The 24409-nt window shown below is 47.0% G+C and overlaps 1 protein-coding gene across 6 annotated transcripts in view; it reads right to left on the reverse strand.

Annotated features, from left to right (window-relative positions):
- SEC31B (SEC31 homolog B, COPII component) overlaps positions 1–24409 on the reverse strand; it is a 360793-nt gene that overhangs the window by 232760 nt on the left and 103624 nt on the right. For all 6 annotated transcript variants that reach the window (XM_077454443.1, XM_077454445.1, XM_077454444.1 and 3 more), the window contains 2 exons: positions 24102–24201; positions 19251–19412 (listed from right to left, as the gene is read on the reverse strand). In XM_077454443.1, the coding sequence (XP_077310569.1) occupies positions 19251–19412; positions 24102–24201 (262 nt within the window). The remainder of the gene's footprint in view (positions 1–19250; positions 19413–24101; positions 24202–24409) is intronic.

The following is a 24409-nucleotide window of genomic DNA, read 5'->3' on the forward strand; positions in this document are numbered from 1 at the left end:
GCTGGGTTCACACTGGAGCGATGCGGGAACGCCACGAATCCGCGGCGGGTTCCCGCATCGCATGCCTCCCGGCGGCAGTTCACACTGCCCTATGCGAACTGCTGGGAGTGTCAGTGAAATGTTAATGACACCCCCAGATCAGTTCGCATATCGCAGTGCGATCTGCAAACTCGGATCGCATGGTGTGAACACCCATGCGATCCGATTCTGCTGTGGACCAAAAAAAGGGTCCCGTGCGAATTTGCGGCGGGTGCGGCGCGAATTCAGCCATACTATCTGTATGGCTGAACTCGAATCGCACAGAGATCGGATGTGATTTGCACTGCAGTGCGGTGCGAATCACATCCGTTCTCATAAACCGCTGCAATGTGAACCCAGCCTTAGTGACACTGGCGACGGGGGGTGATCACGGGGTTAAACCTTTATTGGGGGGGTTAGGGGGGTACCCTAGAGCTAAAGGGGGCTAACCCTAACTGCCCTAACAGTTATTACAGTCACAAATGACACCAATGCAAAAAAAAAAAAATGCTATTGGTGTCACTGACTGGGGGGGGCAGGGGTGATTGGGGGGGTGATCGGGGGGTGAAGGGGGGGGGGGGTGTGAGTGTGCCTGGCATGTTCTACTGTGAAGTGTCGTGTTGGTGCAACTCACCGATCCTTTCTCCTCGGTACCGGAACGAAAAATACCGACACGGAGGAGAGATTACATCACTTCCTCTCCTGTGTTTATATTACAGGAGAGGAAGTGATGTCACGACTCACTTCCATTCGTCAGGAGCGATCGAGAGGGGGTGGCCATGAATGAATGGCCGCCCCCTCATCCCGGATCGCTTCTGAACGAAAACCGACCGCCGCTGGCACCGGGGGGGGCCCGATCGGGCCCCCCACCCGCGGGAAGGCCGGGACGTACAGGTACGCCCATATGCCTGCCCGTGCCATTCTGTCGACGTACATCGTCGTGCGGCGGTCGGCAAGTGGTTAAAGATGATGCACAAGAAAGGACGCAAATATTTTGCTAAGGACAAGCAGACGAAGGACATGGGTTACTGAAACCATGTCCGGTGGTCTGACGAGACCAAGATAAACTTATTTGGTTCAGATGGTGTCAAGCGTGTGTGGCGGCAACCAGGTGAGTACAAAGAAAAGTGTGTCTCATCTACAGTCAAGCATGGTGGTGGGAGTGTCATGGTCTGGGGCTGCATGAATGCTGCCGGCACTGGGGAGCTACAGTTCATTGAGGGTACCATGAATGCCAACATGTACTGAAGCAGAGCATGATCCCCCTTCCCTTCAGAGACTGGGCCGCAGGGCAGTATTCCAACACGATAATGACCCCCAAACACACCTCCAAGACAACCACTGCCTTGCTAAAGAAGCTGAGGGTAGAGGTAGAGGTGAAGGGACGGACTGCACCTAAATGAGGAGGGTTCAGATCTGGTGGCAGTTAAGATGACCAAAAAGTTAGAGAGGTTTTTAAACTAGGCAAGAGGGTAAAAAAAAAAAAGGGGGGGGGGGGGGGAGTATGTCTATATATCAAGAATGGTGTACAAGTGAACGTGAGATTACATCACTAAGGTAGGGGTGGTCGCACCAGAGGGAATACATGTCGAACCCCTTGCACAAAAGTACTCACCAATGAGTGAGACGCCAGGGGTTGTTGGAAAAAAAAAAGTCAAGGCCAGCTTCTGGTCCATGGCTCGCTGTAAGAACAGCAAGATCCTGGAAACAGAATAGGTGTGCGGACGCCACCCCATCTCCTCACACATGGAGATAGAAGCCTTCCACGTACGATGGTATATCTTCCGAGAAGAAGACTTTCGTGCTCTCAGCATAGTGAAAATCACTGAGTCCGACAGACCGTGGTTCCTTAGCACCTGGCTTTCAACAGCCATGCTGTTAAAACCAGCAATGGTAAAGCAGGATGGAGTATAGGACCTTGCTATAGAAGATCCTCTCGCATCGCAACTGCCAAGGAGCATCCGCCACCAGGCGTACTAGGTCGGTGTACCAAGGACACCGAGGCCAATCTGGGGCAATCAGTATTACTGGAATCCCTTTGGCCTCCACTCTGCGGAGCAGATGTGTGACAGTTTGAGAGGAGGGAAGGCATAAATAAGCCAATACTGCTCCCATGGAGCCACCAACGTGTCTGACGTGTCCGCCCAAGGATCTCTTGTCCTGGACACAAACCTCCTCACCCGTCGATTGAGCCGAGAGGCCAGAAGATCTACATCTGGTGTCCCCCACCACAGGCAAAGAAGCCTTTACACCTCCGGATGCAGTGACCACTCTCCTGGGTCCAGCATCTGGCGACCTAGATAGTCTGCCTGCCAGTTTTCTACTCCCAGGATGTATATGGCCGACAGGGCCAGTACGTGTCGCTCTGCCTACAGAAGGATGTGAGCAACCTCTCGTGCTGCAGCCAAGCTCCTTGTTCCTTCTTGATGGTTGACATATGCCCCACTGTGGTGTTGTCCGACTGGATCCTGATTGGACGCCCTCTTATTCTCATTGACCATGTGGAGAGGCATAGCCTGATCGCTCGAAGCTCGAGTACATTTATCGGTAACTGGGATTCCTCCCTCGACCAGAGGCCCTGGGTCGATTGTACTCCCAGTACTCCACCCCAGCCAGACAGGCTGGCGTCCATTGTGATCACCGTCCAATGAAGAGGCAGGAACGATTTCCTGGACCGAAAGGCCAGGGATCTCAGCCAACAGAGAAGAGAATCCTTGACTGGCTCACCCGAAACTGCCGATCCAGGGATAATGGAGATTTCTCACATTTGGATAATATCTCCTTCTGCAAGACTCCGGTGTGAAATTGGGTGCACGTTACCGCCTCGAAGGAGACTACCATGATGCCCAGGACTCGCATGCAGAAACTCAGCGATGACCACCTGCGGTTCCTCAGCAGCTTCACTGCAGTCCTGAGAGTCTGCAGCTTGTCTAAGGGAGAAACACTCACTTCCACGGAGTACAGCAGTAAGCCTAGGTACTCCAGGTGCTGAGTCGGCACTAGTACCGACTTCTGAGGTTCAGTACCAGTGGTGGTGCGTCTATAAAGGGCGCCCCCCCTCTCCTGTCACTCTGTAATCACCATAGATAGATTTATGCATTGCATGAATCCATCTATGGTTGCTGCTGACACCCCCTATTTAGATGCCCGGCCCCTTTTCGGTCACCGGGCACCTGAATTACAGCGGTGGGGGTGTTTTTTGGAATCACCTGATTAGAGCTGTAAGCTCTAATAGGCGCCCAAAAAAGTGAAAAGCCGGCGTAACGCTGTGCGTTCCTTGTCTCTCAGCTCAATGTTAGCAAAGCCGAGGGAATTCGCTTTGCTAACATTGACCCGCCTCTCAGCCAATCAGATGGCCGGGTCTGTTACTGGTCGCCTGAAACATCAGGCGCTGTGATTGGATGCCTATCAGGCGTCCAATCATACGAGAGGACTGAAGGAGAAGAGGACGGGAGAATACACATGGAAGACAACGCTCGCTGTCACCCGCTCCCCCGCCAAGACAGGGTAAGTGCCCAGCAGATGGCGAGCAGGCAGGGGCGAAGGGGGATCACAGTGGCAGCATTGGATGGCACAGTGGGAGCATTGGATGGCACAGTGGGAGCATTGGATGGCACAGTGGCAGCATTGGATGGCACAGTGGCAGCATTGGATGGCACAGTGGCAGCATTGGATGGCACAGTGGCATTATTGGGAGCATTTGATGGCACAGTGACAGCATTGGATGGCACAGTGGGAGCACTTTATGGCACAGTGGCAGCGTTTGATGTGCACAGTGGCTGTGTTTCATGGCACAGTGGCAGCGTTTGATGGTTACAGTGGCTGCAACTGAGGGGCACAGTGGCTGCAACTGAGGGGCACAGTGGCTGCGTTTGATGGCACAGTGGCGGTATTTGATGGGCAGTGGCTGCATTTGATGGCACAGTGGCACCACTTGATTGGCACAGTTACAGTGGCTGCGTTTGATGGCACAGTGAGGCTGCAATTGATTTATTTTTTATTTATTTATTTATTTTTTTTGAATTTTTAATTTGTTTGCGCCCCCCAAAAATTTTGAGCACCAGCCGCCACTGTTCAGTACCCACCCAAATTCCTGTAGAGTTTTCATGGCGATTGCCACAACCTCCTATAATTCTGAGGCAGAAGCTGCTCTCAGAAGGAGATTGTCAAGGTAACCCATGATTGCGAATCCCACGTTGTTGCAACAATGCCAAAATTGGAGCCAATACTTTGGGAAAGACTCAGGGTGCTGAAGCCAGGCCAAAGGGGAGAGACACAAACTGGTAGTGGTCTTCCCCCACTGCAAACCACAGAAACCTCTGACGCCTGAGGCATATGGGTATATGCAAATACGCGTCATGGATATCCAGAGGCGCCAGGGAGTCCCCCTGATGGAGTGCAGCGACTACTGAGTGAACTGATTCCATTCTGAACTTCTGTACTTTCACAAAGCAATTGAGGGCTTTTAGGTCCAGGATTGGACGTACCCCTTCCTTTTTGGGGACTACAAACAGATTGGAGTAGAATCCCTGAAACCTTTCCGATTCTGGAACAGGCACCATCACCCTGGCTGACCACGTCCCTTACTGCCCCAAACAGGGCCTCCTGGCGAGCCGGGAGTAATGGTATGCACGAGGGAAAAAGATCTGTTTGGCAGCCAAGAGAGGAACTATCTTGTAGCCCGATGAAATCAGTTTGCACACCCATTGGTCGGACAGCCAAGAGGCCCACCGAGCTGCAAATTCCCAAAGGTGACCCCCCACCCGTACATCGGGCGGGGGCAAACCTTCAGGCGGTAGCACTTTTTCTCGCAGGCTTGCGAGACCAGGGACGCTTTTGTCCTTCAGCAGTCGAGCTGTCGGACTGGGGGCGCTTAGCTGAAGTCCTGGGCGGATGAAAAAGTCTAGTTTGAGCGGAAAAGAAGGGCCCTTGCCTGTGGCGTGGCTCCTTTCCCGTCTTGGACTGTGGTAGCAACGTGCTCTTCCCACCTGTGACATTCTTAATGTCATCCAGTGAGGCTCCAAATAGCCGCTCACCAAGAAAGTGCAAATCCGCCAAAGTTTTCTTTAGATGCCTGGATTTCAGCCAGATCAGCCGCCGCAGCCACACTGCTGATACTGATGCTCTGGAGAGCAGAGGAAGTGCATCCAGGTCCGAATCACAGACATACTTAAGGCCATGCACCCATTGGTCTGCAAGCTCCATGCAGATTGGAGGAGACTGCTGCTTCTCCAATTCACGGTGCAACAATTTCACCCACTCAGTAAGGGTCTGTGACACTAATGCTGTGGCCAGTACTGGTCGTAGCGCTGACCCCACTACCGTAAACATGGACCAGGCCACTGCCTCAGCCCTCCTGTCGGTAGGGTCCTTAAATGCAGAAGCCCCTTCAACCAGGATCATGGTTACTTTAAAGAAATAGGCTTTACCTCTATCCACCACCCGCAGTTTTGCTGGGTAGAGCATACTGTATGGCATTTAATTCCTGCAGCCTTTTCTTAACATGTACAAAACTGGCTCTCTGCTTCTGCGTGACTGCAGAGAAATCCGGGTATATGGAAAGGAGGTTCCCATTATACTGTAATTCACTCCCTGTATGGGCTGTACGAAGGATACTTTCCCGGTCTCTGAAATTTAATATGCGGGCAATAAGTGGGCGCAGATGTGCTCCCGGAGGTGGTAGTTTAGAAGGGATTCTGTGGGCCCTCTATGGCAAACGTAAGAAGTGGTATCAGCCATATTATCTTTAAGCCATAGCTCCAGAAAATCCTCAGTCTGTTTACCCTCTGCCTTTTCAGGGAAACCAACAAAACAGAGGTTGTTCCTCCTCTGTCTGTCTTCCATGTCTCCCAACTTTTCAGTGTGGGCACAGACATCTCTATGCAGGATTTGCACTTTATTTTCCATGGGGCGCACTACATCCTCCAGATCACCAATCCGTTGCTCGGCTTCTGAGGCCCTCTCTTTGATAGTCTGTACATCTTGTTTAAGAAAAGACATTTCTGCCCTTATCCCATCAATATTTTCAGTCAGAGTGGTTTAGCATGTGTATATGGCTTCCAAGATTTGTTTTAGTGAGGGTTCCCCTTCGGCCTCAGCCTGCTCTGTCTCCCGCACATCCCTGGGGGGACAACTATCCAGGGATGAGCCCCTTCTCCTGCCCTGAGACCTGCGGGGTAGCAGGCTTACCTTCCCTGGCTGTACGGGTGAGCGAACGGCTCCGGTCCGCTGTGCACTGCTTGGGCCCTGTTCCTCCGCCGCATGGCCGTCGCCATCTTGGGATCCTCATGCATAACGGGATAGGCGGTCGGAGGCAGATTTCATGGATGCTGGCCTGTATTTCACCATGCCCGCACATTCTGTCAAGTCCAGGGAGTCTCAGGGTATCTGTGCTGTGAAGGATCTCTGACACTCAGGATTTAGACATGATTCGTCGTCCCGGCCGGAGCTCCTTCATAGTGCTGCTCACATGTCGGCCGCTAGCTCCGCTCCCCCCGATCATGGTTACTTTGTTTAACCTAGATACTAGGGGGTCCACGACCGGGGGAGCCGACCATTTTTTAAAGGAAGCTCTCCTCAAAGGGGTACCGCACCGCCATTCTTTTTGGTACCGAAAAAGGTCCATTGCAGGCTTTCCCATTCCTTGTATATGAAGTTATCAAAATAAGTCAGATACGGAAACACCTTAGGTGTACGGGCTGGCTTACGGGACCCAAAAGGGACCGCCACCTCAGCAGAGGATCCTGCTGCATCCTGTATTTTCAGGGTATAACGCACAGTGGTGATAAGTGCTCCAACTAGCACTTTTTCCTGTTTGGACCCGGACACGGAATCATCCTCACTGTCCGATCGGTCCTGGTCAGCATCCTCTTGATACATCAGAACAGGGGCTGCTAGTCACTGCGGGGCCCGAGTCTGAATCAGAGTTCTCCCCTGAGGACGGGGGGGGGGGGGGGGGGCAGGGGCCATTTCGTACCCCCCTTGCACCCACTCACTGCCTATACCCTGGCAACGAACATTTCAAGGACCGCCGACAAAACATCCAAAGGAACTGCACAAGCCGGTTGCAATTGCAGGGACGTCTGGGGAAGAAATGCCAGCTTCTGATGCCATGCTGACCCCACCCTGTCTGCCACCCTTGGGGACTTAGGGCAAGGTGCTCAATCCCACCCTCCTAGCTGCTACAGACTGAGGGCCCCCCACAGCAGGACTCACCACCCTGACCGAGTACTGCGCCTTGCTGTCGCAGATAGCCGTGTCCTGTGTCAGCTTTCAAGTGTCCAGGAGTAAAAACCGCGCTGTTCTGAGGCACAGAAACCAGCGCTGTGGAGAAAAAAATGCTCTGAGGCTACAAGAAAATGGCCGCTGGGCACCCTTGTATGGAAAAAAAAAATCAAAGGGAAAGGATCAGAGCCCGGCGGAGGACCCCTGGCTCAGGTACACACACAGCATTACAGCCCAGCCATGTAGCATTACCCACGGGGGGGGGGGGGGGGGGGGGAGGAAAAACAGGGACAGGGAGAGAAGAAAGGGAGAAGAGGGACCCCCTAATCAACCTCCCAGGGAATGCCCAGCTGTTCTGTCCTGCCGAGACAGGGAGAGCTGTACTTACGGGCATCCCATCACAGACCCACACCCGAGCAGCACGGGGTGGCTGTGGGCCATGGCCCACTGTGACAAAGACATCCGTAGTCCAGTCATGTGTGCCCGGAGCATTGCGCTCACCGGCCGCCCCTGGAGCCTGAGGGGCATGTCATGGCCGACTCAGCACGTAGCTAGGGCCTGCAGGCGCTCGATGGCCAGGCTGGGGAGACTACAAGCATCTATATTATCCAGCCTGTCAACCAGCCAGCTGTTGATAGAAGATCACAGGATCTTAAAATCTTGCGCAAAAGGCAAAAAAAAAATCCCAGGACCGATGGTCCTGCAGGGAGCCTAGGTCCTTCTTCACTGGGCAGAAAAAAAACTGAGCTGCAGGAAGCAGGCTTAGGAGTTATTACCAGAGGGACCGCCCCCTGGGCAGAACTATACAGTTCTGTTTTTCACATGTATTACATGTTCTGCATAGTCCTCTCCTGGCGTTGGACCTCCTAACTATAAAGCGTTACTAGATCTACTGATTACCAACAATACAGACCTGATCACAGATACAGGGCAATTTGGGAAACAGCGATCACAGGTCAATTGGCTTCAGCATAAATCACACAAATAGGAAAAACAAGGGGAATACAAAGACACTGAATTTCATAACAGCCAACTTTCCTAAACCAAGAACCTTCCTAGAAGGCATAAATTGGGATAGAAACTTAGGAAAGAAGAACACGGAAGAGAGATGGGTTCGCTTTAAGAGCATATTAAAGCGGAGGTCCACCCTAAAATGGACCTCCGCTCATCGGAATCCCCCCCCTCCGGCGCCACAATTGGCACCTTTCAGGGGGGAGGGGGGTGCAGTTACCTGGATAATCCAGGTAACTGCACCCACTTCCGGGATAGCTGTCTGCGGAAAGGGGCGCCCCTTTCCGCAACTGCCCGCCCCTTTGCGCAAGTGCCCCGCTGCCTACTGGGAAACACAGTTCCCAGAGGCAGCGGGGACCGTCCGGATTGCACCGCGTGGCTCGCGCATGCGCAGTAGGGAACCGGGAAATGAAGCCGAAAGGCTCCATTTCCTGATTCCCATACCCAAGATGGCGGCGGCAGCACCCGAGTGTCAATCTAGAGATCGGCTTCGGGTGCCGACATCGCGGGCGCGCTGGACAGGTAAGTGTCACCATTTTAAAAGTCAGCAGCTGCAGTATTTGTAGCTGCTGACTTTAAAAAAAATAAAAAAAACGCGGAGTCCCGGCGGACTCCCGCTTTAAATAAGTGCATCCCATTGGGTAATAAATTTAGAAGATCGCACAAAAGTCCTGGATAGCTTAACTCCAATGTAAAAATGCATATAAAAGCAGAAGGAGAAGGCCTTCAAAAAATACAAGGTTGAGGAATCACCAGCATTGAGATTTTATAAAGGATGCAACAGGAAATGTAAGGGTGAAATTAGGACGGCTAAGATAGAACACGAAAGAGACACAGCGGAGGAGAGCAAAAACAAAATCCCAAGAAATTCTTTGACGCGATTGTAAAGCTTTGCTTATTTAAAAAAAAAAAAACACACACACGTCATGCCTCCACTGTGCAGCTCGTTTTGCACAGAGTGTCCCCAAACACCGTCTTTTGGGGTCCAGCGGCTCCTCCCCACATTAGATAACCCCCCCTAGGAGAAGCGCTCTCCCAGGGGGTTAACTTGCGGCGCGCTCCCGAGTCCACCATTCACCTTAATGCATCCCGAGTCCATCACAGGATGCATTAAGGTGAAAAAACACAAGGGTTTACAACCCCTTTAAGAATGTAAACAGTATAAAAGGGAGAACAGACCATAATGGCCCCATAAAGAATTAAGAAAGACATCTGGTTACAAAGCATGGGGAGATGGCGAAGGTATTGAATTTATTCTTCTCCTCAGTCTTCATGAGGGAATGGATGGGGGGCTTTAGTAACCAAAACTGCAGTGCTTATCCTCGTGACACGTCACAGGAAGTACCCTCGTGACTAACAGAGGACAGAATTAGAATTAGAATTAGACTTGGGAAACTTAACATTAATAAATCACCAGGACCAGGTGGCTTGCACCCAAGGGTACTTAGGGAACTCAATCAAGTAATTGCCAAACCATTGTTCTTAAATTTTACTGACAGTCTACTGACTGGAATGGTACCAGCGGATTGGAGAAAAGCCAATGTAGCACCAATATTTAAAAAGTGCCCAAAATACATTCCTGGGAATTACAGACCAGTTACCCTAACCTCAATATTATGCAAGCTCTTGGAGGGGATAAGGGACTATATACAAGATTATAGTAATGAAGACGGTATCATTAGCAGTAGTCGTCATGGATTCATAAAGAATAATTCTTGCCAAACCAATCTATTAACCTTCTATGAGGAGGCGAGTTGCCATCTAGATAAAGGAAGGCCCTTAAAAGTAGTGTATCTGGATTTTGCAAAAGCATTTGACACAGTTCCCCACAAACATTTACTGTACAAAATTAGGTCCGATGGCATGGACCACAGGGTGAGTACATGGATTGAAACTTGGCTACAAGGGCAAGTTCAGAGGATGGTGCTAAATAAGGAATACTCGGAATGGCCAGGGTTGGGTAGAGGGGTCCCACAGGGTTCTGTGCAGGGACCAATCCGATTTAATTTATTCATGAATGACCTGGAGGATGGGGTAAATCTGCTTAGCTTAGTATTGTTTGCAAATACAGAGGGCAATAGGTTCTCTACAGGATGTGGATACCTGAGCAACTACATGGCAAATGAGGTTTAATGTAGAAAAATGTAAAATAAAGCATTTGGGTGGCAAAAATATGAATGCACTCTATACACTAGGGGGAGAACTTCTGGGGGAAACGAGGATGGAAAAGGACCTGGGGGTCCTAGTAGATGATGGCAGCTTGGCATTGCATGCCATTGCTGAGCCTAACAAAGCAAACAGACTATTGGCATGCATTCAAAAATGTATAAACTCCAAGGATAAAGCGATAATTCTCCCACTCTACAAGACTCTGGTCCAGCCACACCTAGAATATGCTGTCCCATTCTGGGCACCAGTCCTCAGGAAGGATGTACTGGAAATGGAGCGAGTACAAAGAAGGGCAACAAAGCTAATAAAGGGTCTGGAGGATATTAGTTATAAAGAAAGGTTACGAGCGTTGAACCTATTCTCTCTGAAGAGATGCTTGAGAGGGGATAAGATTTCAATTTACAAATACCGTCCCGGTGACCCCACAATAGGGATAAAACTTTTTAGCAGAAGGGAATTTAACAAGACACGTGGCCACACATTAAAATTAGAAGAGAGGTTTAACCATAATCTACTTAGAGGGTTCTTTACTGTAAGAGTGGCCAGGATGTGGAATTCCCTTCCACAGGCAGTGATTTCAGTGGGGGGGCATCAATAGTTTCAAAAAACTATTAGATAAGCACCTGAATGACCAAAACATACAGGGATATACAAGGCAATGCTGACTTATAATCACACACATAGGTTGGACTTGATGGACTTGTGTCTTTTTCAACCTCACCTACTATGGAACTATATATACACACAAACACACATACATATAAAAGCTATTGTATACATACACACGCACTGCCATAACTTTATGACTGCTGACAGGTTAAGTGATGAACACTAATTATCTTGTAACAATGGCATCTGAAAGTTGGTAGGATATATTAGGCAGCAAGTAAACATGTTGTCCCTAAGCTTGCTATGGTGAAAGCAGAAAAAATGGGCACTGCAGTTTGTGGTGTTTGGGAATGCATAGTCGCAGACGGTCATGTCCGCAGCCTACAATGGGCACATGAGCATAAGAACTGGTTCATGGAGCAGTCAAAGGGGGAGGCCTGGTTTGATGCAGGTGCGCTGCTTACCAGCGGAGGAGACGGTACCAGGATGCACTATAGGAAAAAGACAAGGCAGTGTGATGCTTTGGGAAATGTTCTGCTGGGAAACCTTGGTTCCTGCCATTCGTGTGAATGTTAAACGACACGTCCCACCTACCTAAACATTGTTGCTGACCTAGTACACCCCTTTATGTAAACGGTATTTTCTGATGGCAGCGGCTTCTTTCAGCAGGATAATAATCCACCCTGCTACACTGCAAAAATGGTTCAAGAATGGTTTGAGGAACATGAGTTTGAGGTGTTGACTTGGCCTCCAAAATCTCTAGATCTCAATCCAATCGAACATCTGAGGCATGTGCTGGAAAAATAAGTCTGAACCATGGGGGCCCCACCTGGGGCCTAAAAGATCAGCTACCATCGACCAAGAGCCCAGGTCAAGCTTCAAAGTGGTTACTCAGATCCTTTCCCAATTTCTAAGGGGATTCGGCAGGGATGCCCTCTTTTCCCTATAATTTTTGCCGTTGCAATCGAAACCCTGGCAATTGCAATTAGGGAGCACCCTGACATTCATGGGGCAAGATGTGGCCAACGTTCGCATAAATGTGCCCTATTTGCAGACAACCTGCTACTATTCCTCAGCTTCCCCCTTATTTCTACTCCTTTGGGAGGGTCTCTGAACTTAAAGTTAAACATGTCCAAATCGGCAGCGTTAAACATTTCCACCCGGGGGTCATTGGTTGAATGGCTAAAAGACCACTTTGATTTTGTCTGGCATTCGTCACACATTCCTTACCTGGGTATCAAATTGGCAGCCAACATAGACCAACAATATAATAGCAATTACCCTCCTATGTTTAAAAAATTGGGTGTGGACATGTCCAGCTGGGGACAGGGTAACCTGTCATGGCTGGGTAGGGTGCAGTCAATCAAAATGACCCTCTTTCCCAGGATCTTAAATCTTTTTCGCACCCTTCCAATTTCGGTAAAGAAGCAACAATTAGAGAAGCTTCAATCTCAGATTACGAAATTTATTTGGGGAAACCAAGGCTACCAATGCCCTAACATCATACTATATTGAAGACGCACACGTGGAGGTCTGGGGTTGCCAAACCTCTGGAAATACTACCAGGCAGCTCAATTGGCACAATTCTCTACTGTCTATGCTTCTGGCAACAAACCAGATTGGGGCAACATGACAGGCAGTTCCATTACACCTCATTGACTTTTTGATATGGGCTCTCCCCAAGACAGAGGGCCCCAATTCTAGCCCCTACTCTTTCACATTCTATAATAGTCAAAATGTGGCTAGAGAACAATTTCCAAAAAATCTGTATGCATAAAGGTACCGACATCCCATTTCGTTTGAAAAATAGTAGAGTACTGGAAAGGGGATTTTAAAGTTACATATTTCAGATATACACTACAACGTGTTATTATAAAAGTACAAAAAAACTTCTCTTTATTTATACACAACACTCCAATAAAATGGATACAGACATATATTCAGAGTCATAGGTATATACACAGAATCCCTATTAGCGACACCGTTAAATTCTGCAATTCCATACTTAAAATACTGCGTCCAAAAATTTCTACATGTTTCGCCAAAAACGGCTTCATCAGGAAAAATGGACGAAGTTGTTCAAAAGTAATTTTTAGATAAATTCTGATATAGATTCTCAACCTTTGGTGTATAGAAAAGAAAGAAAATACAAATCAATAAAATACACATAAACAAAACAGCATTAGATCAATCCGAAGTGGCCACATGAAACCCCACCGGGGACGTCCATATCGGACGTAATCTCCCATCCCTACCCAAAATCCCTCCCCTTACACAAAGGGAAAAAAAAAAAAACAACCCACCTATATTGCAACACTCCATACCTCAACGTAGGTCCAGGGGTGAGCACTTACAGGGAGTCAACCAAAAATGTAATCCGACAAACATATTTTGCACTCCGTGGTCAAACGCGGCCGTGTTGGGTCACCCATAGGGGGGGGGGGGGGGGGGGGGGGGGGGCTTGATGTAAATTTTATCACAGCGGATATTGAATAATAGTAACCAAGATACAACATATGTAGTTATAGTCCTTAATAGTCAAATTCTACCACTTGGAGTTTGACAAATTATGTATGTAAAATGGGAGAACAGGTAAGTGGACTAAATATAAACAGACCCCAGACTCACCCCTTTTCATTCCTAAATTTACGCTGAATATATCTAGTATAACTATTGGGAGCTCAAGCGCATGGAGGCCAGGCAAATAACACACAGCACACCTAAAAATTAAAAAAGAAATAAAAAAGAAATGACAAAGTATAAAAAAGTATATTCACAAGAATACCTCTGTATATTTTTCATAATCTTATCTGGAAACAGAGGAAATAAAATCATAGAGAACATATCTCACCTCTTAAAGAGGAGCTGCACCTAAAAAAAAAAATATTAAAAGCCAGCAGCTACTAATATTGCAGCTGCTGACTTTTAATAATATCACACTTACCTGTCCCAGGTTCCAGCGATGTCGGCGGCAGATAACGAGCGATCGCTCGTCTCGCTGCAGCCACCGCCGCCATCCTCTGTCAGGGAATCGGGAAGTGAAGCATGACGGCTTCACTGCCCGGTTCCCTACTGCGCATGCGCGAGTTGCACTGCGCTTCTCTTATGGTCCCCCGCTGCGTCTCTGGGAACTGTGTGTTTCCCAGAACACAACGGGGGGGGGGGGCGGAGCCATGCGGCGGTCTGGACGGAAGTGGGTGCAGATACCTGGATTATCCAGGTAACTGCACCCCCCTCCCCCCCGAAAGGTGCCGATTGTGGCACCGGAGGGGGGGAGGGATAATACTAGCGGAACTTCCCCTTTAGGGTGAAGAACCGCTTTAATAAGGTATAACGTCTTGACACGCATACCTGAAAAATCAGTTGGTGTGCGTTATCGCATGAAATAGGGAAAAAAGCCAAACCATTGTTTCTCCATAATACAAACTGAGGTATGTTTTCAATAGATGAGCTGACAGGAAGTGCAGTGTGAATTTAGGAATTAACCACTTGCTTACTGGGCACTTAAACACCCTTCCTGCCCAGACCAATTTTCAGCTTTCAGTGCTCTCACACTTTGAATGACAATTACTCAGTCATGCAACACTGTACCCAAATGAATTTTTTGTCCTTTTTTTCCCACAAATAGAGCTTTCTTTTGGTGGTATTTGATCACCTCTGGGGTTTTTATTTTTTGTGCTATAAATGAAAAAAGACCGAAAATTTTGAAAAAAAAAAAACAAACGCATATTTCTTTGTTTCTGTGACAAAATTATGCAAATTATTCCTCATTATATCTTCATAAATTTTGGCCCCAATTTATACTGCTACATGTCTTTGGTAAAAATAACCCAAATTAGTGGATATTATTTGGTCTTTGTGAAAGTTAGAGAGTCTACAAGCTGTGGTGCGAATCGCACAAAATTGATCACATCTGATGTACTGGTGGCCTATCTCATTTCTTGTGACTCGAACAAGTCAAGAAAGTACAAATACCCCCCAAATCACCCCTTTTTGGAAAGTAGACATTCCAAGGTATTCAGTAAGAGGGATGGTGAGCTTTTTGATGTTGTCATTTTTTTTCCCACAATTCTTAGCAAAATTAAGATTTTTTATTTTTTTCCACAAAATTGTCATTGTAATAGGTTATTTCTCTCACATGGCATGCGTATACCACAAATGGCACCCCCAAAAAAATTCTGCTATTCCTCCTGAGTATTACAATACCACATGTGGGGGACTTTTTCACAGCCTGGCCACATAGAGAGACCCAACATGCAGGGAGCACCATCACGTGTTCTAGGAGCATAAATTACACATCTAACTTGTTGACTACCTATTACACTTTTGAAGGCCCTGGAGCACCAGGACAATGACATGTGACACTGATGACAGATGGCACTGATACGTGGCACTGATGACAGATGGCACTGATACGTAGCACTGATACGTGGCACTGATGACACATGGCACTGATACGTGGCACTGATGACACATGGCACTGATACGTGGCACTGATGACACATGGCACTGATACGTGGCACTAATATGTGGCACTGACAGATGGCACTAATACGTGGCACCGATGAAGCGTGACACTGATGACAGATGGCACTGATAAGTGGCATTGATGACACGTGACACTGACAACAGATGGCACGTGACACTGATGACAAATGGCATTGATACGTGGCACTAATATGTGGCACTGATGACAGATGGCACTAGGGACAAATGGCACAACAGGTGGCACTGGGGACAGGTAGCACTAACAGGTGGCACTGGTTACAGATAGCACTGGGGAAGATGGCACTTTTTTTTTCCACTTACGGCCGCTGCAGCCGTTCATCTCTCCCTTCTCACATGCTGTCTGTGTGAGAAGGGAGAGCGGCGCTGAGAGATGATCTCATATGTTTACATATGAGATCATCTCTCATTGGATAGGCCGATCGCGCTGTAAACGGCCGCTGTGATTGGCCGTTTACAGAGATCTGTGACTGGCTGTGTCCGAGGGACACGGCCAGCACAGAACTTCCCCGATACGTGCTCCCGGGAGCGTGCATTGCGGAAGTAAACAGGAGGACGTCCAGGACGGCCTCCCGGCAGATGGCGTCCGCTCTGTAGCCGTCTTTCGGCTATAGGGCGGGTGCGAAGCGGTTAAAAGGGGTGAGTCTGGGGTCTGTTTATATTTAGTCCACTGACCTGTTCTCCCGTTTTATATACATAAATAATTTGTCAAACTGCAAGTGGTAGAATTTGACTATTAAGGACTAGAACTACATATGTTGTATCTTGGGTACTATTATTCAATATCCGCTGTGATAAAATTTACATCAAGACATCCCCCCCTACGGGTGACCCAACACGGCTGCGTTTGACCACGGAGTGCAAAATATGTTTGTCGGATGACATTTTTGGTTGATTCCCTGTAAGTGCTCACCTCTGGACCTATGTTGAGGTATGGAGTGTTGCAATATAGGTGGGGTTTTTTTTATTTTTTATTTTTTCTTTGTGTAAGGGGGTATGGGATTGATCTAATGCCGTTTATGTTTATGTGTATTTTATTGATTTTTCTTTCTTTTCTATACACCAAAGGTTGAGAATCTATATCAGAATTCATCTAAAAATTACTTTTTAACAACTTCTTCCATTTTTCCTGATGAAGCCGTTTTTGGCAAAACATGTAGAAATTTTTGGACGCAGTATTTTAAGTATGGAATTGCAGCATTTAACGGCGTCGCTAATAGGGATTCTGTGTATATACCTATGACTCTGAATATATGTCTGTATCAATATTATTGGAGTGTTGTGTATAAAGAGAAGTTTTTCGTACTTTTATAATAACACGTTGTAGTGTATATCTGAAATATGTACATTTAAAATCCCCTATCCAGTACTCTACTATTTTTCACATTTTATAGTTTTAAACAAATCTACTCACTTGATATTGGGTTTCCACCTTTAACCCATCTGTTTAACAACCCACAGTTTCCACCTGGTATGGACATTAGGGCATATAAAATGGTGAACGGACAAGGGCTTATACAAAATAGGCCCCTTCATGTCCTCTATGGGACCTCTGATGCTAAATCATTGTGTCAGTAAGCTGCATATGCCCCCTACTGAAAGGTTTTGCCTACACCAAATTTGCCATTTCTTATCATCCATTTGGGACTCGAAACCTGACCCACCAAGAATTACTATGTATGAAAGATGGTGTTCTGAAGCCATGGATCAGACAGGAGGAATATTATTAATCTATGCAGCACTGGTGGAGAACCTAGAAAAACCCGCATATGCCCTGAACTGGGAACGTGATGTGGAGGTCCGTGGGGAAGCAGAAACCTGGTTTTCTATATTTCAACAAGCTTTTAAAGGCATGGTAAACACTTCCTTGATGGAAGCCAATCTGAAGATTATTACACGCTGGTATGTTTCCCTCTCGCCTGGTCAATATATTCCCAAACACCTCCCCACTGTGTTTTAGGGGAGGTGACAACTTGGGCTCATTCTTTCACACTTGGTGGGAGTGCCCTTGGACTCTGGGATTCTGGAATAAGACTGTTTGCTGCGCAAAGTAACCGGACAAGCTCTGCCAAAAAACCCCAGCTGGCTCTACTGAATAGGAGGCTGGTTGTAGTAAACCCCTATGGAAACGTATCCATTTCATGTTGTTGGGAGCCAAGAGGAAGATGGCTCATGCCTGAAAGCGACCCTCAGTATCCTTTGCTGCAGCACAGCCGAAAATATCATGGATAATTACTCAGGAGAAGACAGCTAATCTTCTCCTGGACACCTCTGACAAATTTGTAGCTGTCTGGGAACCCTGGCAGAAATATCTTAAAGTGCCTTTGTAATAACCATTTGCAAAGTATTACTTATAAATGCTCAATAGTGCCATTTTTTTTTTTTTTTTAACTTTCTCTTCAACCTCTCTCTCTTTATCACACTCATCCTGTCCAAACAATATCCTTGCAGAACCCTCCTTTGAATACTTGGAACTTGCACTTGTAGTTCCTGTTAGCGACGTATCATAGGATAAGCTGTCAGTTTGAAATTATTTCCTAATGTGGCCTTTTACTGCTTTGAATTTTGACCTCTAGTTCACCCCTTTATCTCTTCTTCAATTGTTCATGGAACTGGATGGGTACTGCAATGGTATTTCTTTATGAGGATTAGTTCTCAGTGTCTGGTGTGTTCTATTGCATCCCAGGATGACAGTCATGAGGGTAAAGTCCTGTTGTCTCACGTTAAGAGCGGCAGTGATTTTGTTCTAGAATTTGTATTGAGTCATTCAACAATTTTACACTTAAACAATACAGATAGATGGCCCTTCAGTGGAAGTACATGAAATTGGGAGTGGCCATACGTCGTACTGCAAGTGAAATAGGACTGGCGGAAAATGCCAAAACACCATTTTGCTTTATGTGCTGTTCGTTTGTTTAAATGTGAGAGTCCGATTTTTTATGCTTTTTTAGTTAAACTTTACCATTTTGAGAAATTACTACACTATCAGAGCCTTCCCTCTCTCTCCATGTTTATTATTTTTTGAGCTGCACACTCCTGTGGAAACCTTCCTCGTAGCAACAGTAAAGTCTACATTATATTATATGGCCCCCTTGTGGCCCAGTGTGGAGATCATTTTTTCCTAGTTGGCTGCAGCTGAGAACGAGAATGGAGGTGGTCTGCTTTGTTTGATGTGCCTATCTTTCTATACTTGGAGGTGAGAGTTCTGGGAGCCTTCAGCCCCGTGATTTTCTAAGTACTGTTTTTTTATCTGCAATTTCCCAATTGGTTCCAGTGAATTAGACGCTGACATCCACCATATGGACTTTTGTATTTTGCCTGCTTTCTATTTATTTTAAGTTCTGGGTTTATTTTTATATATTTATTTGCCATTAAGCACTTAGCACTTTATATAGGATTTCTGATAGATTTGCGCAGGACCTATTGTTCACTTTTAATATTGATTGGGTGTACAGTTTTCATTTATAAAGGCAACAGAATACAACCCAGGAATGTGACTGATTTCATAGTGGGTAAGGTGAGGGGAAAGAGAATGTAGTATGGGGCTGAGAACAATGGAGAGGGCAGCTGTAAGACTTTTAGGGTGGGTTGGTTGCCCGGCTCTTGGGTTTACTCCAGCCTTGCTCAATCCAGCTAAAAAGGACTACAGCTTGAACTACTTTGATTTAAAAGAACATATCCATCACCGTTTTATTTTTAATGACAAGACATACCCTGTCAGCCTGGCTCTTGTGCTGAGCTTCCAAGCTTCCACCCATGACAGAGTACACGCTGATCCAACCATCAAACGAAGCTGCAGAAAACACAGATGGATTCCGTGGGCACCACTCCACATCAAAGCACCATTGATTTTTCACGGGCAGCTCATAGACTACCTGAAAGTTAAAGTGAAAATTAGGTAAATCCATATCAAATAATAGGATTTTTATAACAGTTTACCTGGAAAATCCTTTTCTTTTGAGGTACATCACGGGACCCAGAGATTCAGAATTACTGGTGGATTATAGGGTATCACTAGGTGATTGGACACTGGCACACCCTAGACAGGACATTAAATCCCCCATATAACCCCTCCCCCTACTGGAGGTACCTCAGTTTTGTAGCAAAGCAATATAAGTGTATTAGAAGAGGGGAGGGACCTCTGTGTCCCGTGATGTACCTCAAAAGAAAAGGATTTTACAGCTAAGCTGTTATAAAAATCCTATTTTCTTTCTCGTACAACACGGGACACAGACTCAGTAATTACTGGTGGGATGTCCCAGAGCAATGCTATCTGAGGGGAGGGGAACCACACAACATAGGGTGTACTCAGACCTGAGGACTCATGCCTTCACACATACACCTGATAAAATGTGGTGAATGTATGGATTGATGACCAGGTTGCAGCCTTGCAGATTTGAGCCATAGAGGACTGGTGATGCACCGCCCACGAAGCACTAATAGCCCTAGTGGCGTTCGCCTTGATCTGAAAAGGCAGAATCTTTTGCTTCAAACCATGAGCTTGAACAATTACTTGTCGAAAACATTTAGCAATGGTAGATTTTGATGCTGCCTGTCCTCTCTTAGGACCCTCCGGCAATACGAGCAAAACATCAGTTTTGCGAACCTGAGCCGTCGCTTCCAGATAGGCTTTGACTGCTCTCACTCCATCCAAAGAATGTAGTGACTTCTCTTCCATAGAATAGTGATTTGGAAAAAAGGAAGGCAGAACAATATCTTGGTTTAGATGAAAACCTGAGACCACCTTCGGTAGAAAACTAGGAGGGCATAACACCGCTCTATCCTTGTGCATTATGAGATATGGTTCTTTACAAGAGAGGGCCGCTAATTCTGATACTCTTCTGGCAGAAGAAATGGCTACCAGAAAAATGAATTTCCTTGTCAACAGAACTAAGGGAATCTGATGGATTGGTTCAAAAGGCTGCTTCTGTAAGCTGAGAGAACCAAATTCAAATCCCAGGGGTTCAGAGGCGCCATAACTGGAGGATTAAGGCGCATTACCCCTTGTATAAAGTTTCAGACCAAAGAATGTGAAGTGGACATTGAAACAGAACCGATAAGGCTGAGACTTGGCCCTTGATGGTACTCAAAGCCAGTTTCATCTCTAACCCATTTTGCAGAAATTCGAGGATTCTGCCTATGACATATTTTCTGGGGTGCCAACCCCTGGATTCCCACCAGGAGACATATGCTTTCCAGACTCTATGATAAATCATTCTGGAAGCTGGATTTCTTGCATTAATCAAGGCAGATATCACAGGGCCCGAAAGCCCACGATTCTTCAGAATGTGGGTTTCAATAGCCAATCCATTAAATTTAGCATTTGTAAGGTAGGATGGAATACCGGTCCCTGGGATTAGTGTTTGTGAGGTAGGATGGAATACCGGTCCCTGGGATAGCAGGTCTGGACGGGATGGTAGGGTCCAAGGAGAGCCTACCGCCATCTTCACTATTCCTGCATACCAAGCTCTTCTGGGCCATGCTGGGGCCACCAGAAGCACTGATTTATTTTCCTGCCTGATCCTGCAAAGCAGTCTTGGCAGTAGCAGAATAGGAGGGAACGCATAAACAGAGGCAGCTCTAGGCTTTGTGAGGCCTTAGGCAAATCTTAGACATGAGGCCCCACTCACGCCCATAATGGGAAAAATAATTCAAACATTTTCCTGACCCCCAACCCTAGCAATTTTGCTTCCCATCCCAAAAAACAAATAAACAGACTTATCTAAAAAAAAAAACTTTAATAATGTAAACATAAAGATCTAGTTCACACTGATTGCTCCAGGTTACTGCACATTATTACAGCTCACTGATGGGTTGCTAGAGGTTACTGCATGTCATTACCGCTTACTCATTGGTTGCTAGAGGTTACTGCAAATTATTACCGCTCACTGGTGGGTTGTTAGAGGTTACTGCCCATTATTACTGCTCACTGATTGGTTGCTATGTGTTACTGCTTATTATTATCACTCACCGTTTGCTCACTGGGTTGCAGGGCAGTATTATAGTGTGTGATGCAACTGTTGGATTACAGTTGGTTAGATGACAGGATGAAGTTTAGGGTGATGGTGGCAGTATTGGGGAGAGGCTGAGATCATATCTCCCCTATAATAATGGTACAGAAGGAATGAGATGATAATGACAGGAGGTAGGGTGCTAGTATGCCAGAGGCAGGGCTGGATTAATGTAGGGGCTATTGGAGCTGCAGCTCCAGGCCCCTATCTTAATATAGGCCCAGCCACCCAAAAAGGACAAACTTCCATGGAAAGCAATGGGACCACGGGAAGAGATCTCCCTTGACAGGCCCTGCATTCCACATGCACCGCCTGGGCAGGGTGGTAGTATTGATAATGGGCACTGCATGAGCAGTCCTAACAGAAGCCTGGGCCACGTTAATGCTGGGCTATTAAAGAATATGGGGCTTCCATAGTGTTAGGCCTGCACAGCTGCACTCTTTCAGCTCAAAGGGCATACCGATGCACGACCCTTACAGGGGCGGAAGGCAGCGGTAATTCTGGGGGGGGGGGGGGGGGGCTCAGTCAATAGGTGAATAGGTGATGTCACAGTCGGGCGGGATGTGTCAGTGTCGGGCACCAGGGCAGGACTGTACCTTTGAGGCTGTTAGTTGCAGACTGGCTCCTGGATGATCGCCGAGCGTCAGCTCTGACAGGTCCTCTTCCATGTCAGATTGTCCACCCTGCAGACTGCAGGCATTATTCAAGTTCTGCTGGAGTCAGAGATCCACGGTGCACGGCAGGAGGGAGGAGACAGGGAAGAGGAGTACATGGCTCCACCCACTGACACTCCGACCTGGGCAGTGGTCAGTGAAAGTCCGCCCCTGGTGGGGAAAAGGAGTTGTGGCCCGGACACAAGTCGGGGACACTGATCGGGGGACATTCCCTGCAACTCCCAAATGCGCGTTAGGAATATTAGGCGGCCGCTAGGCCCCTGAAAGTGGGAGGCCTTAGATGGCTGCCTTATTTGCCTAATAAGAAAGCCACCTCTGCGCATAAATCAGAGAGAACTGATGCCATGGAGTAACCATTGCATCTGTCCCACATGCAAGAGGATCCCTCATTCTTGACACAAAGTTGTCAACCTTGTCGTTCGTTGAACCTGGATGCAAAGAGATCTACATCCGGAACCCCCCATGTCCGGCATATGGCCAAAAAGATGTTGGGGTAGAGAGACCATTCCCCTGGCACTAACTGCTGGTGGCTCAAGTAGTCCGCCTGCTAGTCCTCTACCCCCGGAATGAAGACTGCCCGTAAGCATGGCACATGTCTTTCTGCCCAGATTAAGATCTGGTTTACTTCTCCCTGAGCTGCACGACTCTTGGTGCCCCCTTGGTGATTGCTATAAGCTACTGCGGTGGCATTGTCAGACTGGATCCTGACAGGGCAACCCTGCAACCTGAGTGTCCAGGTTTTTAGGGCTAGATATGCCACACGGATCTCCAGAATGTGGATGGGTAAGGCCCTCCCGGTCCTGGACCATATCCCTTGGACAGTCGACTGTTCCAGGACTGCCCCCCAACCCGAAAGACTGGCATCTGTTGTTACCACTGTCCAGGTAACTGGTAAAAAGGTTTTTCCTTTCCGCAGTTTTTCTGGTATCAACCACCAGCTGAGGCTCTGATGCTTTGTAGGGGACAGATGCATCGGAAAATCTAACGCCTAAACCTTCTTGTTCCAGGCCGATAGAATACGGTTTTGCAGTAGCCTTGAATGAGACTGAGCGTAGGGAACTGCTTCGAATGAAGCCACCATCTTCCACAACAACCTCAAAGACTAATAGAAGGACCCTTCTTTCCCCTGACTACCTGAATCAGTTCTCTGATCTTTGCTTGGGGTAGGAATACCCTCTGCTGGGCTGTATCTATGACCAGACCCAAATACTCTAGTCTTACTGGTTTTAAAGACGATTTCTCTAAGCCGAGGTCCCAAACTAGGCGTTCCAGGTAGTTGATTGTAGTGACCAAATTTTGGTCCAGGCGGGCTACCGACTGGTCTATCAAGAGCAAGTCGTCTAGGTATGCTATTATCGTTATACCTTGGGCCCTTAATCTGGCCAGAGGAGGGGTCAAGATCTTTGTAAACACCAGAGGTGCAGTAGCTAGCCCGAAAGGCTGAGCTACGAACTGAAAGTGGCATTTTTCTACTTCGAAACGAAGGAACTTTTGATGAGCAGGGAAAATAGACACATGCATTCAGTGGTTTAGTTCCATTTTAAGCTCACCATACGTTACAATTTAACTATACAACCTTTGTTCAATCTCCATTATAGTTACCAAACTAATTATAAAAATCACCAGCTAACTATAACATCCACTATTAATATTCAGGCAGGCCCTTGCACTGTATAACTGATGGTAGATCTAAAACATATTATACCAGTCACTTTGTAATGTTTGGTGCACTTTAGGCCAAGTTGGGGGGGGGTTTGGTGTACACGTGGGTTTTTAATACTACTAAGATTGCATATTGTGATTAAATTGTGTTTTTAAATATATCACATTTGCAGAGAATAAAGAATATGGCACAGTAAATTGGAATGCAGGGAAATACCTCACTTGTGCTTGGATTCCAACACAGTATACGATTATCTTTAGAACTACTGAGAAGTAATTCTGGGTCATCTTTGCTCCACGATATCGACAGAATGCCCCTGGACACAGGAATAACATTGATTTAATTGAAACCGTTCTTTAACATGATTGTATACAATTCTAAAGAATAAAAGCTAAGCCCGCTCAGTACTGGCAGTTCAGGTAGGATCACATTAAATCATGCAATCAGTCAAGAGGAAGTCATTGTTGCTGGGTTTTCCCCAGCTCTGCCCTGCTGCAATACTTATTTCAGTGTGTCTTGTACTG

The sequence above is a fragment of the Lithobates pipiens genome, unplaced genomic scaffold, assembly GCF_037356315.1.
Source record: "Lithobates pipiens isolate NorthernLeopardFrog02 unplaced genomic scaffold, aLitPip1_a1.2 Scaffold_25, whole genome shotgun sequence".
In the NCBI taxonomy this organism is placed as follows: domain Eukaryota; kingdom Metazoa; phylum Chordata; class Amphibia; order Anura; family Ranidae; genus Lithobates; species Lithobates pipiens.